Source organism: Fopius arisanus, unplaced genomic scaffold (genome assembly GCF_000806365.1).
Source record: "Fopius arisanus strain USDA-PBARC FA_bdor unplaced genomic scaffold, ASM80636v1 scaffold00050, whole genome shotgun sequence".
Classification (NCBI taxonomy): Eukaryota; Metazoa; Arthropoda; class Insecta; order Hymenoptera; family Braconidae; genus Fopius; species Fopius arisanus.
The window spans coordinates 187,733-206,581 of NW_011887789.1; the positions used below are offsets into that span (position 1 = coordinate 187,733).

The window sequence follows — 18,849 nt, forward strand, 5'->3', positions numbered from 1 at the left end:
AAATTTCATTTAATTGAATAATTTAATTTACTTGTCAAAATAAAATTGCAAATGTAGTGACATGTTGTAAATTATTCACGGTAGAAATAGTTTTTTCCAGTGGTTAGAAAAAATGAATGGAACAAACGCTGAAGGTTTGCTGAAGATGATTAGAGTTTCCGAGAGCATCTCGTCACTTCATCTATCCAGGATCACACGAGGCATCAACTATTCGACAGAACTCCCCGACACAGAGACTATATGCGCAATTCACGGATCGTCTTCTACCTCACGTCATGTACTGCCTTGAGGGTGATCTCACTGAATGACAAGAGAATAGAAGGCGGCAAAAAGAACACCACCTCCATCAGAAAAGATGCAGCCAAACACGAGTCAGTAACCAGTCGGTAGATTCAAAAGTCACTGCCATACGTGTGACTGTAAATTCGTTGAACAGACAAGACCCGACACTCCTTGGTGCCCCTCTTCACACATAAATTGAGTGGAGAATTCTCGTGGTTACCACAAACGTTGAGAATTCTGGGCAACCTGATTTCCCAATTCATGAGGTACGAGTTTAAACAGAAGATAGCAATCATTCAACCAAGAGGAAAATTCAAACCTGTGATATTTCACAGGCTCTTGACGATAATCCAAGTTCTACATATGCTGACACGATCAGATGTGCTAATTATATCGTCTAGCATTCAGCTATTTGCCGACTGATTGATAAGGAATCCAGTAATTATGTGACCTAGTATCATCTAGTCAATTCTATCTGTAACGCATGAATATACGTTGGATTATTCGTTGGAAATGGTGTAAGGATCGCTGTTTGCTCTCGCCTTCACGTACGATTAGGGCTACCTGTGGATATATAACAATGGCACCACACGATCGTGAATCTGATACGAAACCCACGCGGAATACGAGGGCTTCCGTGAAAACTCCTCACCTTATATTCCAGTGGGTTTCAGAAGCTTGGCTTCTACCTATTCTCCTCCATTACACTATTTAAATTAAAAGATCACTTAAAATTTGGAACGCCCCGGGTAAAAAAAAAATTGTAATCAGAATATTTTTTCTAAATTTTCAAAAAAATTCTGGAAAACTTTTCAGAAAATTCTTTGAAAATTTGGAAAAAATATTCCATCTACAATTTTTTTTTACCCGGGAGGTTTACAGGAAAATCACAAAATGAACACGGAAAATAGAAAATCGACGGAGGAAAACAGACGTATGGATTTGACAATAAAATAAAATAATCGAATCAAATATAAAACAAAAAAAAATATTTTTCTTTAAGCATTCCCCCATTTTGATTTTCCAGTGCCACGAGGGGATTCGATTTTTCCACAAATCCTACCCATGAAGATTAATATTTTTCCCGAGGTATTATTAGCCTAAGATATTTTCAATTCTATAATTTTTAGACAGTGCTATTTTGTATAATATTTTTTTTTCGTTTTGAACTGTTACATGAAAAATAATTCCTGTCTTCACCTTCAACGAAATACCGATGACGCATTCGATTTTATTCGGCTGTTTTCCTCGGCGTAACAGATGTAATGAGTTGTTCGATCCGATTGGCGAGAGGTTACGGAAGGGCGGAGAGGATTTGTTAAAAATTTAGTACCACAGGCGTGGCTGACAGTAGGGTGTGCGATGTGGGCGGGTATACTTGTAAAACGCACGCGCATTGCATAACACCGAGTACATGGTAAGTTGGCATGGTAATTATGATTGGCTGGCCAAGACCGTTTGAGAGAGCATTTGAAACGCAACCACATCAGCAGCCGCTTCCTAGTTAACCCAACGACCTTTTGTATTCCTTCATCCTCCACCTCCTCAGGAGTTTAATATACCACGAAGAGGAAGCCCGTCATGATGTACGTGTGGGCGAGCCATTTGTCACAGCTATATAGATGAAGATTGACAGAAGACACTCGAATATACAAGAAAAGAGTGAACAATTGAAATTAAAAAATGTCAATGTTACACGAAAAAGTGGCGGATTGATTTTGGGTATCATAATACGAATGACATAACAATCGCTCGTGAATCTTAGGCATGATCTTTAGTAACAGCTGGGTATTGCCATCCAGCTACAAATGAAATGAAAAGGGGACTTTCTCTTTTTTCTCAGCGTCTCGTACATATGTGGTATATATGGCATCTCGACCTTGTCCTGCGATAGACTCTCACTCCAAAACCACTCTCATTTTCTTTCGTATTATCGAATATTGATTTATGAGGAATATTAATGATAGGAGATAAAGATAACTATTTGAGGACGTGTCTCGTTTTGAATAATCCAAAAAATATACCGCTTTCCCATTTTTTAAATTATTTTATTACCCCCGAAATTTCATGAGCGTGTGATAATTTTCCGGTTTTTTAGAGATTTTTCAAAAATTGGAGGGAAATATTTCACCACTGACTCCTCGTGAAATCAATACGAATATTTCATTTTATCTCATAATTTTAGGTTGTATGTGGAGTAAATATTCTTCAGGGGAGATTTTTTTTTTGTCAATGCACTTGAAACCGGAACATTCGTTATGGGAGGACAGAGTCATGTTCTGTCGCTTACCGAGGTGCACAATAGGATCTAGAAGAGCCCTCGTGACTGGTCACAATGCCTCCAAAGACCACGAGTTCATGTTCCTTAGCCTGAGACCTGTTAAAACGACAAGCACTGACCCGAGGTGTCGCAGGACAACATCCTTAAACACCTCTCGATAGAAACGGTACCCCAACAATTCATCATTTCCTATATTCCCCATAATTCAAATTACCAAGTCTCATTACACTTGAATTCAACGGCGAGATAATTACACGGGCATTAACTATCCTGGGTAAAAAAAAATTGTAATCGGAATATTTTTTCCAAATTTTCAAAAAATTTCTGGAAAACTTTTCAGAATTTTTTTTTTTAAACAAAAAAAATCGGGAAGCTAAACAATTGTATTTTTGGGAAATGTTTTGAAGAATTTTTCAAAACCTTTCCCAAAAATAAAATTATTTGCTTTCTAATTTTTTTTTGTTTGATAAAAAAAATTTCTGAAAAGTTATCCAGAAATTTTTTGAAAATTTGGAAAAAATATTCCGATTACAATTTTTTTTTCACCCGGGATACCAATCCAAAATACATGTCCTCGCCTTCTCTCGATAACTCCGATCTCCTGTGTGCAATCGGAAATTTCTCTCAGGGAAATGGAAATAATCAGCAAAATAAATGTTTAAAAATCTGACTCACCGAAGGGCGAGGGCAATTGAGATTAGGTGTGTGAGAAATCAGAAACGCGTAACAAATCGAGGGTAATTAGCATAAAGGCGGTAAGAGCATCGGCCATCATGGATAACAAGTCTTCCTGAGTATTACCTAATGTCCAAGAATTACTCGGGAATAGGAAGCCGCCGACGATTATGGGTCTATAACCCCGAGATCCTCGCAGTATAGTCTCCTCGAAGATTTCTCTTAAATAAATCACACGGCCTTGAATTAAATAAAAAACCGAAATCAGATCGGCTGTGGGCGTATGGGCGGGGCGTCAGATATAATATAATATAATCATGATTGAAGAAATACGATGGATTGATTTTCAAATGCTATATGGTTATTACACAAAATAAAAAATATAGAATATTCTGCGGCAGCACCGAATGTTCTCGAATAAAATTTCGAGCAGTCACTGCCCGGGTAAAAAAAAATTGTAATCGGAATATTTTTTCCAAATTTTCAAAAAATTTCTGGAAAACTTTTCAGAACATTTTTCTTCTGAAACGAAAAAAAAAATCGGGAAACAAAACAATTGTACTTTTGGAAAATGTTTTGAAAAATTTTTCAAAACTTTGTTTCGGAAAATTTCTTTTATCATTTTTTAAAAATTTTTAAGACTATAATTTTTTCTTTTAATTATACTGTTGTTTTCTTACTTTTTTGATTTTTCAATATTCTAAAAAAAAAAACGCCATCTAAATTCTAAAAAAAAATTTCCTCTTCAAATTTTTGAAAATTTGGAAAAAATATTCCGATTACAATTTTTTTTTCCCGCGCGGTAAAAAATATTTTCATTTTTTTTTTAACTTCTAAAAAGAATGAGGTATAATTATTAAGTAAATATCCAAGTATTGGTAGGCAATGTGCCTTGCTAGGAGCGCAGTTTATTCGGTGAGCATCCTTATAATGGGCAACACAAGAGTATGTGCAACTTGTAACTTGTCGATGATACTGGAAGCGTTTAAAGTGGCGAGTGATACCGGAAACGATTAGCAAGATTACGCGATCCCGAGCACCGATCTGAGCCCATGCAGAGAAGTAACTCTTTTTACAAAGGGCAATATCCATTAGAACCACTACCACATTTCTGATGACATTGGCCTTTGATCCTAATAGCCCGATGTAATCCTCCATTGGCATTTTTCCCCCTCACTTCTATTACTTTTACTGCACTTTCTTTTTATTAAACTGCACGCTGAACATTGGCATTTCACCTTGATCTTAAAACATAATTCGTGAAAAATACCGAATTACCCAGCGTAACATCCACTTACGTCTTTCAGGCCAATACACTCTCTCGTGTAATCACTAGTATTACGTTATAAAGACAACGTGTGCATGACTCTTTAAGCGGTACTATGTGCTTGGCAAGTATTTTCTCGAGATTTATGATGTTAAATTCAGAACACGTAAATTTAGAATCACGACTTGTAATGCCTAGGTATGAGAGGAGCATTGAAACAGATCCATCATATTGTTGTAATGTGCAAGACCATTTATTCTGACGTCCTTTGTAAATACCGGTGATGATGCGTGACTTGGCGCATTTTCCCCGACTTAAATTCGCTAATGAAAATTTATAACTGATGATACGTTTGTAATATGATCCAGTCAATTCGAATAGCCATGAGGTGCCATACCTTATTTTTTTTTTTCTAATTATTTATTGTAAGTGCCACATCCAAGTGCATCGTTCACTATTCTGAAGTATCTTTTCAGTCAAATGAGCGAGTTAATGGTCTTGCGGCTTTTCGATTTCTCTATTTCATACTCAATGATGATCATAATTACTTTCTTACATGCGAGAATACAAAATGGTGGTGCAATGAGTGGGTAAAGAGGATCATGTTAGTACTCAATAAAAATCGGTGGTTGGGTAAAAGGGAGAGCGTTGGAAAATATCAAATAAAATATCGGGGATTCGGTTAAGGCTGTGCAACCACAATGAATATCGTATAAATTTGTGGGATCAAGCACAGCCGTGGATAAACATAAATACGCCATATTATACCTATGTCGGGGTTTTACTGTTATGTGGGCTGTTAAAGCTGTACTGGAATTTAGCATAGTTATGTCTCGTGTGCATTGCATGGTGTTTTGGAATGAAGTTAATGGGGAAATAATTGAATGGGAAAAATGTCGGAAGAAGATCTCGCCGATTGTAACGAGACTCTAACTCTTGGGGGATGATTAATTTGAAATGTCCAGTCGAAGAGTCATTATTCAACGAAATAAATTTTTTTTCTCTCATATTTCATTTAATTGAAATTTTTATTAATTATTGGACAATTATGAATGGACTATTGGTGTCAGATAGTATTTTTCTGTATTGAAAATTATAGGATGAAAACCTCAGGGAATGGAAATGGAAATAATATTTTAAATATATATTCATCGACTACATAACACTTGCATGCATAACGCCCATGAGGATGCAAATTAGATCCTCTGGATATACAACGGAATATATAAATTAACAAAACAAAGATGTAGGGAAGGACGCAGTAAAGTGATTACGTGAACATGTGGTAAACTGATACACTCAGTCCATTAAGACTTAGAATGCAAAAGAATAATTATAAAAATAGAATTTAAAATTCAAAATAAGTTATATAAAATAATGGAAACATGGAATGTTTCACGAAGGCATAGTAAAACATTGATATTCATGTAATAACTTCCAGGTTACGTAGTAATTCATTATTACTCCACACACCTAGGCAACACTCATTGTCTCTATAATCAATGAATATGCATGATGTTTGGGCAGGATATTTCTTAACAATGAATACCTTCTCCTCGACATCCAAAAAAAAAAAAAACACATACCACCAACCGTTCAATTTGAATGTACTCGTTAGCGATAAAGAAACTGTGAGCGTTGTACATAAAAAAAAATGTGTAACAAAAATAGTAGAAAAATTAGCGTCACGCTTTCTAGGTATTCAGTCGGTTACATTGTAATTGTACCTTGTGCATTGTAATTGTTATAGCGATTTTGTAATTCAAAATGAGGGTGAGCAATTCAGGCACAATGGTGACGGAATTTTATTGAGGATAACGCACACCAGATTTGTTGTTTAACAATTATTATGTGGAAGGGGTGGGAGGGGGCACACCCATATTTTCTAGGATTCCCGGGGCGTAACGGGTCGTAAATTGGTATTGCTCAAGTATGGGGTGCGCATTTATGTTTGTATGAGCGATTGATAGATTTTCTAGGTGATGGGTGTGGTGTACGCACGTGTGGTGCACGTGCCGGCCGTGAAATGGAGCACTCCGCACCCCCTGGCATCGGGGATTGTCTTACGCGGTAAATTCAAATGATAATACAAGAGCTTTTGAGTTGTTTTGGTTGCCGGAGGTTTAGAGTTTCACGCGGACAGCTGCGGTGAATCTTTTGCGGATGTGCAAGGTGAATTCAAATATTCATGCAGTCGATACGCTCGGGGAATCTCCAGTGTCACGATCACTGCATATTTCATGAGGTAATGATGCGGTTGCAGCTGATTTTTATTTTCTCCCCAAAAAAAAAATGAAATTATTATTTCCATATTGGAAATGGAGGTTTTCCCGCCGCGAGCTGAGGCTCGCTTTTTTTTTTCCCGGATACAAAATTCACTCCTTCCACATTTTCTTTTGCTCATCTAATACCAAAATCCAGCGAATAAAATTAATAAATGGAATAACCTGATATTATTATTAAAATATGAAAAATAAATATTCAGCGGGGGTGGATAAGAGGTGGATCTTCTATTGAATGCCTACCCCCAGGCATTTCACTGGCATTAGACGATAAATATGTGCTTTCCCGGGCACATGGTACAGTATATACTCATACATCAGTTGCGCATGTGTTGATATCGTTGTGTAGATAAATGGCGCGCATAAATTTCTATGAATATAAACGGTGGTGGTCATGGTGATGAGGTTGCATATCAAATTACGCTCTTAAACAGGCAACTTGAGGCCCTTGGTAAATTACGAGTCAACCCGTTGATTAAAAGGGTAGTAACGAGTATCTTTGATTTCTACAATATTCGAATACTCGAGGATACGAATGTATTCAATGATTTTCGATGGGATAAGAAATGAAGGAGTTCAAATTACCGAGATATTTTGGTATTTACCTTGAGAAAGGTTTTGGAAGAGCTGTGGAGAAATTTTATGCTCGATGTAAAATTACCACAATTAAAATATTATACCTGCGTGGATTGATGTGATAGAGAGAATTAAAATGAGGAAAGCATTGCAATCTCATTGCACACTGTTCGATAAAAATTTAATGCTTGGATGTTTTCCAATATCTGATTGCTAGTATAATAGAATTTTGGGAATTATTTTGAATGATAGGAGTCTAGATATATTGAGCATCGATTATTTTATTTATTGATCAAATAATGATGATCATTATTTGTCAGATTTGAAGTTGCACCTGTATGGCTTATTCCTCTCCTCAAAAATTCCGGGAAAAGGGCAATTGAAATTATTCCACGTGGAACGTTACTATTTATCATTTATAATAGCGGCTGTGGAAAAATTTTCATCAGAAAATCTCACTGAAAATTACATAACGCTGGGAAAAACTCACGATTTTTCCACATAATTTTTAGTCAACATTACGTAATTCAGATTTTAGAGTAAAAATTCTTGAATTCTTGAACGCTATACGATTATTACCTATTAGGCTAATTTTTTAAATTCTCTGCGTAGGAGAAAAGAATTCAATAAAAATTACGCAAGGGTTCACAAAGAAAAGAGTAATTTTGCATAATTTCCAAATGGCAACCAAATGGCGAAAGGTATTTTAATTTTCGATGTATTTAATTTGATCGGGTGGAAATGACCGATGAAAAAAAATAGATTTAAAATTAACAAAATTGCCGTTAAGTCCAAATGAAATTCTCCAATTAAAACCACGGAATATCTCTTACCAGTGATAGAATTGATGAGTTATGATTAAAAATACAGTTAGTCTTCACATAAAAGCATCACGAAGACATTACCGAACCCGATAACCACGAGATTTTAAGCTTCACGCGACAGTTGGGAATCGTTCTGGGTGTTGTAAACCGTTTAAAGGCCCGCAATGAGGCTTTTCTCGAATGTGCATGAAACAGGTATATAGAAGCCGCGCCTCTCGCCCCATGTTCGACATTATAATTCATTTAACGAATGAACAGCATATAACCTCCTTACGGTCGCAAAACCAAGGGGATCACTTCTACAGTTCTACCCGGTCAAATGTACACAAAACAAACTGCATATCTAGTCGGCAAAACGTGGGAACTTCGCAGATAAGGATGATATTTTCTTTAATGGGTTAAACCATCACCTGTTAGATTTTTTTCCTCCTCACATTAACTCGCAACATTTTACGCAATTACTATGTACTTTGGGAAATTATTACTCCCGATTGGTAAAAAAAAATTGCTGTCTAAAAAAATCAGTGCAATGGAGAAGATCACAACTCGGAAAAATGCTGGGACCAAGTATTTTTGAATAATGGGAGAAAATCGATAATAATAATGTACACCGTGGATTTATACGAAATTTCTAACTTCATTCTGTCAATTTCTGCTAGACGAATTTAAATAAAAAGACGTCCTTCCTCCCTCGTACGCACTGGTACTTTTCATAAATATTTTTCTAATTTAAGGAGGAGCGGTTAAATAATCGTTAAACCTGCGTCTAATATTGGGTGAATTTAATTAGAGAGGAGATGAGTAAATGAGAGAAATGTTAGTGGCGATAGGAGTGACAGGAGAGAGATGAGAGCCACTCTTGATCGGAAGGACACCCGCTTCTTTGATCTTCCAGCCAGGTAGGGAGAACTGGTACATCTCGATGCGTACAACCGTTCTCCAGTGCCACATACTATGCTAAAGCTTTCACACACTATCTTAGGAGTTAGGTACAAGACACTGGAGAGATACGTGATGGCACTCGGTGACGACGTGGAGGAGGAGTTGTTCCCCAACCCTTTGGTATACACATCGACGTGCCCCAGGCCTCTGTATCCCCCTTGCACTCCCATCTCACTTTTTCCACCTCCTCATCTCAAGGCGTTGTGCCTCACATAAATTAATGCTCCAACGTTTTTAAACCTCAACTTTTTATATTCCTCTCCCACTCTTTTATATATGAGAAGAGATGCACCTGACGATCCTGATGGCCAATGAAAACGTGTCTGTGGGGCTTGCGATGGCAGCACAAAGGCGCGCCGACTCTTCGTGGAAAAATTTTGCGATAAAGCCACATTTTTTTTCAAGCAAGACTAATGAATCGTCAACTGTCAGGATAATGGATTTGAAAAATTGTGGGAAAAACAACCGGGAAAATGTTCAATATGCGGTCGAGAATAATTTAGACACGCGAGGAAAAGCGGAGGAGGAAATCATAATTTATTGTTTGATTCGTGTGTTTGGATACGCTCGTTGTAACTAGTAGAATTTTTTACCAATAATAATTAACTATATAAATTGTTGATGAGTCCACAAAAAGCCAAAGATTTAAAACATGATTTCGGAAATATTTTCCCCTACATAGACCACATTGGAAAAAAAATCATTCTCCTTTCCTTGGTTTCTACGATCAACTTCATTTTTTCTTTCTTCTTAAATAAACTATCCAAAACATTTCTGATACGCAATAATCGTCTGAGTTCACATTGAATCCAAGAAGAATGTAAAATAAACGGTTTACGATGCACCGAAAAGCGATGGATTACGCAAAAGGTATAATCCACCAGGAACCCAGCAGTCTCAAAAGTAAATCGTTCGTAAATCCTTTTGGAATGGCAGGAAAACCAGGAAAGAATTGAGACAAACGATCGAAAAAAAGGGAATGAAAAAAAAATCAACTCTTGGAATCGTCTTCCGCTTTCAGCTGTACTGGCTATTTATTGGATAACATTTATATTCCAACTTCTGGCTATCATGCAGGTTGAAAGACAAGGGGATGCTATTCTGAAGAATCACCGGAGGAAATACAAATTCCGCCGGTTGACTTGTCGAACCGATCGTAAATGCCGATGTTTCGGTCATGTATACAATACTGTATAAACTTTCGTTTTTCCCGGGTATCTGCGCGCGCATAAACCTAACCTCAACACGATTTATGCAAAGATCAAGTATCCGTTCTCAACCGTTCAAGTACCAAACCGGCGATATAAATTCGTAGTCGAGTTTGCTGCATTTTATTCTTCTCCCTTTGAATTTCATTTTTTATCTCTCCATTTTGTTTTTCTCCACGGCCGTATTCCCAAGTTTCTCAAAGTCTAGAGAGCACTGTTCGTGCGTCCTCTCTCCTTTTAACATTTATGTCCTGAAATATAACCAGGAGTTTCGCTGAACTGTAAATCACTTGGGTTATGCGCCAGGGAAGTCGAAGAGAGAAACGAAAAGGCCACTTCCGGCCATAATCCAACCCGAGCTCAAATGTTTCAACGTTATACATTTCACCCACGAGCACCCACGTCTCTCGGGGCATAAGGGCACCTTCATAGCTCCTGATTTGGTCAGACAAGAATAGATAATTGTCCTGGATCGAATTTCCGAACGCAAATTTGGAAAAATATCATTTCTTGTGAATGATTTATTTTTATTGGAATATGGATGCGAGTGAATAAATAATTTTTGACAAGCACTGCAATACTCGATAAGACATTCTTTATTTTTAATCTTCTCAAAAGGGGGAACGAAACGATTGTAAAGTCCTCTATAGCGATGAAACCAAAACCGAAGAATCCTATGACTAACAGGGAATGCTCTCAAAATTCGTAGAAAGAACTTCCTTTACTTTTAAATTCTTCCGGAAATATCATAATTATCCAGAATTACGAGGAATGGTCATATCACCGCCTTCCTTAATTAATGAACATTCCCGAAAGTAATTGAGGAATATTAGCAGCTCCACATACGTGCCTTAAAGATATAAAAGTGAATGATTCCCCGAATGAGGTATCGAGTAAAATTCTCGGAGTTCATTTTGTGTCGTGAAGGGTCTCCATATCTTAACTTCACCGGAATAAAGATAAAATGTTATTTATTTATTGTTTTTTTACAGTGTTCCCTGACCGAGTGCATGAAGCTTCCGACCCCACACCTGATAGACGGAGTATACCCTAGAGTCCAGGTTTATATACCATCGTGGAAGCTGAGAATAACTTAAAATATGTAGTTGTGCGAACACTCACAGAAACCTGATAAGAATTAAAACAAATAACATTTACATTACTGATAACATTCCTAATCTATGATTCGAATATCGACACACGTGTTATTAAGTTCTATGAAGCGGGATTTCGGCTGTTCAAACATTATGTAAAAACTTTTGATGTTCAAAACACCTCACAATATGAAAAATATTTGTCGGTGTTATCTTATCATACGAAAAACAGCTCAAGGATACAATAAAGATAAGAATTACGTAAATTAAAAAACAATACGTGCAAGTGTGCACGAGAGAAAAAGTTTTTTTAACGTAATAAATAATGAGCCATCCAATATTTTTTCTTGCACAAGCAAATGTTCATTTCAATTTCTGGGGAATGATGTCACCGAAAAATACGATCAAGTAAATAATTCCATTTGCTGTAACTCATTTATTGATGATACCAATTATTTTTATACGAATATACATAATTTAACTCAAACATGATCATATCTAGCTTGAGTTTCCAATTTTTTTCAACAATTTTTTTGATGACGTGGATTAGAACATATAAAATTTCAAATTTTAAGACGAAACGAAATTTATCAATTCCTGTTGCTATGCCCGGAAGGTTTTCCCAAAAGGACACAGGATCGGCCGTAAATTAGGAGGATAAGCCTTCACGATTTTATTCTTCATCAGAATTGTACGTGTTTATATGTGGGCAAATCGTATGGCTCAGTTCAGGTTGTCGCTTGAGAAGAGTGTTACACTTATCCTCGCTGATAGTTGTAGGAAATTCCACTTCATGTAGAAACACATCATCGAGCACATTATCGGGTACAGAAACAAGCGGATTACCCCGCAGTTTCAATTTCGACAGCATTGAGTGTCCATTAAAAGTTCCATTTTTTATGGTGGTTATTTGGTTGTCATTTACAAAAAGCCACCTTAAAAAGTCGGAACCCACTAAAAGCTCAGGGGATAGCTCCGTCAATAAATTACCCGTTAATTTCAGCGCTCCTAGATATTTGAACTTTGAAATAAACCCGGCTTCGATAGTCCTCAGGTTAGATTCGGTCACTGCCAGAGTGTTCAGAGTGTCCGGGATCTCAGATAACATATCTTTGGATAATGTCGAGATGTTTTGTTTTTCAATGTAAACTTCCTTTATATCTCGAATACCCTTGAAGAAATCTCGAGGAAATTCTTGAAGATTGTTGTTCGTGAGATACACATAAAAGACTTGGCAGTCCCTGAAAGGACCTGATGCCTCTTCAATGCTGACATTTTTAAAGCTGAGCGTATTTATCGTCGAGAAATCGCTGTATGCTCTGTTTGTTAATTTCAATGTAGGGAATTTGTGGGAATCATCTTCCTTGAAATACACATTGCTCTGGGTATAGTCAAGCATGCGATTTTGACTGGACACGACCCTTTCACAGAACACCTCCACTACGGCTGATGACTTATAAGGCTTGCAGATTTTTGTGTACCCGTCTCCAGTTGAATTGCACTGTTCAAACATGTAGTTATGGGAACAATATGCCTCAGTCGAAGAAAACACGAAGGCACAAATGAAGCCAACAAAAATCAAGGAGGTTCCCATCTCGAAAGTTTTCTTTAGACTGAATATAAAATGCTGATCAGACTCCAGGTTTATATACCATCGTAGAAGCTGAAAATACCTTAAAATGTGTAGTTGTGTGAACAATCACGGAAACCTGATAAGAATAATGACAAATAACATTTTCATTAGTGCTAGGATTCTTCTTCTATAATTCGAATATCGCCACACGTGTTATTAAGTTCTATGAGGCGGGATTTTGGCTGTTCAAACGTTATGTAAAAACTTTTGATCTCGAAACACCTCACAATATGAAAAATATTTGTCGGTGTTATCTTATCATACGAAAAACAGCTCAAGGATACAATAAAGATAAGAATTACGTAAATTAAAAAACAATACGTGCAAGTGTGCACGAGAGAAAAAGTTTTTTTAACGTAATAAATAATGAGCCATCCAATATTTTTTCTTGCACAAGCAAATGTTCATTTCAATTTCTGGGGAATGATGTCACCGAAAAATACGATCAAGTAAATAATTCCATTTGCTGTAACTCATTTATTGATGATACCAATTATTTTTATACGAATATACATAATTTAACTCAAACATGATCATATCTAGTTTGAGTTCCCAATTTTTTTCAACAATTTTTTTGATGACGTGGATTAGAACATATAAAATTTCAAATTTTATGGAGAAACGAAATTTTTCAATTTCTGTTGCTATGCCCGGAAGGTTTTCCCCAAAGGGCACAGGATCGGCCGTACATTAGGAGGATAAGCCTTTACGTTTCTACTATATATAAAGATGATCTGTGCTTGTAACTTTGCAAGGTGTAGACTTCAGGTTAGTGAGTCCTTCGAAAAGAGTCTTACACCTATCTTCGGTGAAATTTCCAGTCAATTCCACATGTTCCAAATACTCAAGATGTTTGAAAATTCCATCGGGTAGAGAGTGCAACTGATTATTGTTATGTAAATACAAAGAACGCAGATTTAATGTATCAGAAAAAGTTAGAGAACTTATGGTGGTTATTCGATTCGACTGTAATTCAAGCTTCCTCAAGCTATAGAGGCCCCTGAACAGACCAGGGTGTAGCTCTGTCAACAAATTACCCTCTAAATTCAGCCATGTCAATTTATGGAACTTTGAAAAAGTCTCGGCTTCGATTGTCTTCACGTGACATTGTGATAGGCTCAGAAACCACATATTTGTCGGGATCTCAGAGAAGTCATCTTTGGATAATGTCGAGATGTTTTGGCGGCTTAGTAGAGTTTTATTCAGACTTACGATACCTCTGAAGAAATCTCGAGGAAATTTTAAAAGATTGTTGTTTATGAAGACCACTTTGTCGATGCTTTTATTGAAGAAAGGACCCGATGCTCCGTCAACGTTGACATCAAAAAATTTGACCTCACGTAACGTTGGGAAATTGCTGTATGCCCCTTCTGTTAAATTCAACTTCCTGGATTCCTCGGGAAAATCCTCGTAGAAAGTCAGATACACCCCAAGAGATTCGACCCGATTTCCGTCTTTGTCGTGTTTCCGCTCATGGACTTCCACAACGGCTGACGAATTCCAACACTGGCAGTATTCCATGTTCAAGAACATAGTTTCATTACAGTACTCAAAAAATTCATTGTAGTCAGAACTTGTCTCAATCAGAGAAGACATCAAAGCACAAATGAGAACAACAAGAAACGCAGAGGTCTTCATCTTAGAAATTTTTTTACGCTGAATGTAAAGTACTGACCAGACTTAAGGTTTATATACTATCGTACACGCCGAAAACGACTAAAAATATGCAGCTGTGTGAACAATCAAACAAACCTGAGAAGAATAGTGAAGAAGCACATTTTCATTATGGGTAGAGATTTCGGCTGTTTAAATATTATGTAATGGCTTCTAAGATTGAAAACAGCCCACAATGTCCACGATATTTTTACAAAACAATAAAGACGAGAATTAGGTAAATGTTACGAGCTTCAAGGTAATTCTTTTAATTATTGATCAGTTCATCCATCAAGCACCTCAGGTACCTTCTCCGCAGCAGTACTGATGAAATTGACTAGTTAATTTTGGTAATCTTGAACTCAACTATTGGAAAATATTCTGGTCATTCTCCATTTTCTTTGAGTACACAGGAGACTGGCAAACTATGAAAATATCGATCGTCCGTCCAACTCGATCTAGATACATCTCAGATAGAAATATCCGATGTCCGGAAATAGATATGCGTCTCAAAGGGGAAATAAGGGATAGTTATTAATAATTTATTCCTTTCACATTCGAAAAGTATTTTGAGCTTGATGCTGATTCGATTGGAATATTACCCTTGGTCGTATGTCACTGACCACCTACCCACTTGACCACACGACATAATGTACGGCGTGCTAACCTGGTTATTACGAGTTCCTGGCTCTTTCTCTTTTCAACTTCACCAGAGAATGCAGATGACCGTTAAATAAAAAAATAGCTCTTCTAGTGCTTGATGAACACATTGGATATATCATCTGTGCAAATGGGCGGTTACGATTCAAGATGGTTAGGCTATTTGGAGTCAATTATCCGAGACATGGGCTGTGCTGTATTGCACTTTGTTTCGGCATTTATATACCTTTAGAGAAATAATTCACTGGGCTTTAATGCATCGTTTTAGAATTACAACTAATTGTCTGGAGATAACAGACAGCATAATGATATGTTCTATCTCGTTTTTTTATTTCATTTCGTTGACTAGATTCCTTGGTCAGATTGCTCATGTACATAGTGGTGTGCATGTAAGTAACTATTCATTGTTGGATTGGAAATCTATGGCGGGGAGTGTTAGCTCTCCTACTTCCGCGTTTCGACTAAATTGGGGACCACTTTAGAATCTATGCTCAATAACTGTTGTACAATCGGCTTGCTTTAAGAGTCATTTGGTAGGTCAACACGTGTTCCAATGTTTTTCGAACTATTGAGATGAGAAATCACGAGATCACGCCGTAAATCTCGTGGGACTAACATTCATTGTGCCTGTTCGTGATCACGGTGTACTGATCATTATTTGATCTCCAAGTTTTGGTAGTTTTCTTGGGAGAGGGTTTAAAGGGGTGGAGCTAAATATAGGAAATAATACCTGACCATCAGTATTTTTCAAAAAAAAAAATTCAAAAATTCAAATTTAAATTCTTCATTCAGAAAAAAAAATCCTCAAAAGCCTTTATGTTAGTTCAATTATATGAAGAAAATGGAAAGTAATCAGAACAATTAAAATAGCAACGTAATTCACTATTAATCATTTACGTTTATGAGTTTTTTCTCGACATTCATCGAATTGCATTGCGGACAAGAAATCGATAATCGCGGTCGATTTACCAGCGGTGCTGCGCAAGCCCGGTGTTACGTTAGTAGATGCGCATGCTCGGTAGATCTGGCGGGGCGATTTGAATCTGCGATAAGGTATTTTGCTGGTGGACGATCGATCATCGCACCAACACACAGGGGCGTGATCGATGCACCTACATAGACTCATTCGCTGTGATAGGAATGTTCAGTGTGTGTGCTTATAATCCATACCGCACATGCGCATTTACCGTGATATTATATATATACATATGAATGGAATGGATAATAGTACGAGGTGGTGTTGTGGCCATCGTATATTTTCTATTTATCGTCCATTTTTATGACATCCCGGCACCCCATCGACCCTGCAACCGTATTCCAATAAGTTACTGTAATTTATTCTCTCTTATGATGGTGATGTGTATAACGTATAAGGCAAGTATCGATAATGCTCACCCGCGGCGAAATAACACGCTCAGGCGTTACCATTGAATATTCTAGAGGTCACCAATGTTAAGTCAAATAACGAGGAATCTTCAACAAATATTCGAATAATCGATTGCCGCAAACTGAGATTTCACCGTTGTATCATTTTTTTCAAGTCAATTAAATGCTTTGAGAATTCTGTTAAATTTGATATGAGAAGGATTTTTCCCTTGGAAAATCAATGGAACAACTCAAGTCTTATCAATATTAACATGAATTATTCAATGATGTTTACTCACCAGGGTACCCCTCCGGTATCACAATTTCCGGTCCAACCTTAACGTCATGTCGATAGCGATGCATCAGAAGAGTTGCAGTGACTCTGAGCGATCTCTGCTGTTGTTTATAAAGTAATATAGGTCGACCCCCACCACCCTCCACTCGAACAACCCTCGGCAACGAGAATCTATCGATGAATTCCCCAAGTGGTAAAAAACCACCGGAGGAACCAGAAGCTTCGGCAGTAGCTTCTCGTGAACTTGGCAGAGAGTCATCTCCGGTTCCAGTGACTTCACCACTAGAAAGTGTTGAGAATTCCCCGGTCGATGACATCCCGACTGCTCTCGAGATACGATTTACATACACTTATAATCACTTTATTACGGAATTCCAATCAATCTCACCGCAGCATCGATAACATTTGTTCATCGATCCTCACATGCATATCACTGTTGTAATATTATGAGAGAATGACGCAGGCCTGGCCTCAGAGGCACCTCATGAGAGCCTGAAACAGAAATATTAAAATCATCAGAATATTTCACTCATTCGAAATTCATTGAGGCCAATTAATTCATCGATGGTCATAAATATCTCGTAATCATGTCTCTTTTGTTGCTCATAATGTGCATCCAATTTATCACCCAATTGGATTGTTCCGGAAGAATTATCCAAAAATATTAGTACGTCATGTGTTTTTGCTCTAAATTGTCTCAAAGACATTTCACAAACCTGTGTGTATTTATCCGCGGATTTATGGTACACAAGGAAGGCAAAACGACTGCTTCTCCATTATGTTAAAGTCCTAGTGAATTCACCGGAGGGATTAAGTGAATGATAGTCAAAAGAATTGCTGGATAAATCTTGCAAATAAGAAACATTTCCTTACAGAGATACATCCAGATGTATAAATGACTTTTTAATATAAATATCATGAAATAAATGCACTGTCGCCACAGATAGCAGCAATTATGCTTGAGGCATTTTGACGCTGGTAATGATCAAGATGAATTTATGGTGATGATTAGCATGTGGCATACCGCAATGTCGCCACTGGTCTTCAACTGCTGCATCGCGGTATGTCCTTATACTGCACTCATAATACTGTACATTTATTTTCTTTTACAATATTCATAAGTATAAAAGCTACGGATAAACTGTTATATCATGTTTTTTTTTGCTTTTTTATTCGCTTAATCGCGTCTCGTGAAGATACCACTCCGTCAGCAATGGAGATATGCCAGAAACAAACTTTGCATAATTGTGCATCTAGCGTATCCTGAGGTTTTCATATTTTCTTTTTGTTGAATGAAGTCCCTTTACAACTACACTCATCTCATCATGAATCATTCATTTCGTTTGTATGATGTCACTAATAAACATCTGCAATGGAAATTTCTTTCATTCCAACGATGAGCACTTCATAATCAGTCATGAATTATGATTTATGGTATGACATTTATACATTGGAGTTAGTTATTCAATTGTAAAAAAATAATCTAATCATCTGATCATCATTTTTTAATCTAGTGATCAAAAATGAAAATAATGAAATGAGAAATGGAATAAAAATTATAGATATATTCAAAATCCATCCAAAACAGATGGTGTAACTTTTATTCCAGAGCACAGAAAATAATAATAGTAGCTCATGAAGAAGAGGAATTCCCATGAGGATGGAGTTTATTGAATGTAATGTCGGCGATTTATTCCCAAATTTAGGAGACATTGGAGACATGTACAGCAGAAAGATCTAATGCTCTTGTTCCACTAGTAGGAAAATCCAGGGAGTAATAATTTTAATCGTGAATGGAATGCACAGTCTTTC

General features: G+C 37.0%; 1 protein-coding gene across 1 annotated transcript in view; it reads right to left on the reverse strand.

The window, feature by feature from the left end:
* The window catches only part of LOC105267763 (uncharacterized), a 30,696-nt gene that overhangs the window by 10,318 nt on the left and 1,529 nt on the right, over positions 1–18,849 (reverse strand). The window contains exon 2 of the mRNA XM_011306835.1: positions 17,042–17,529. Within this exon, the coding sequence (XP_011305137.1) occupies positions 17,042–17,354 (313 nt within the window). The 5' untranslated portion in view covers positions 17,355–17,529. The remainder of the gene's footprint in view (positions 1–17,041; positions 17,530–18,849) is intronic.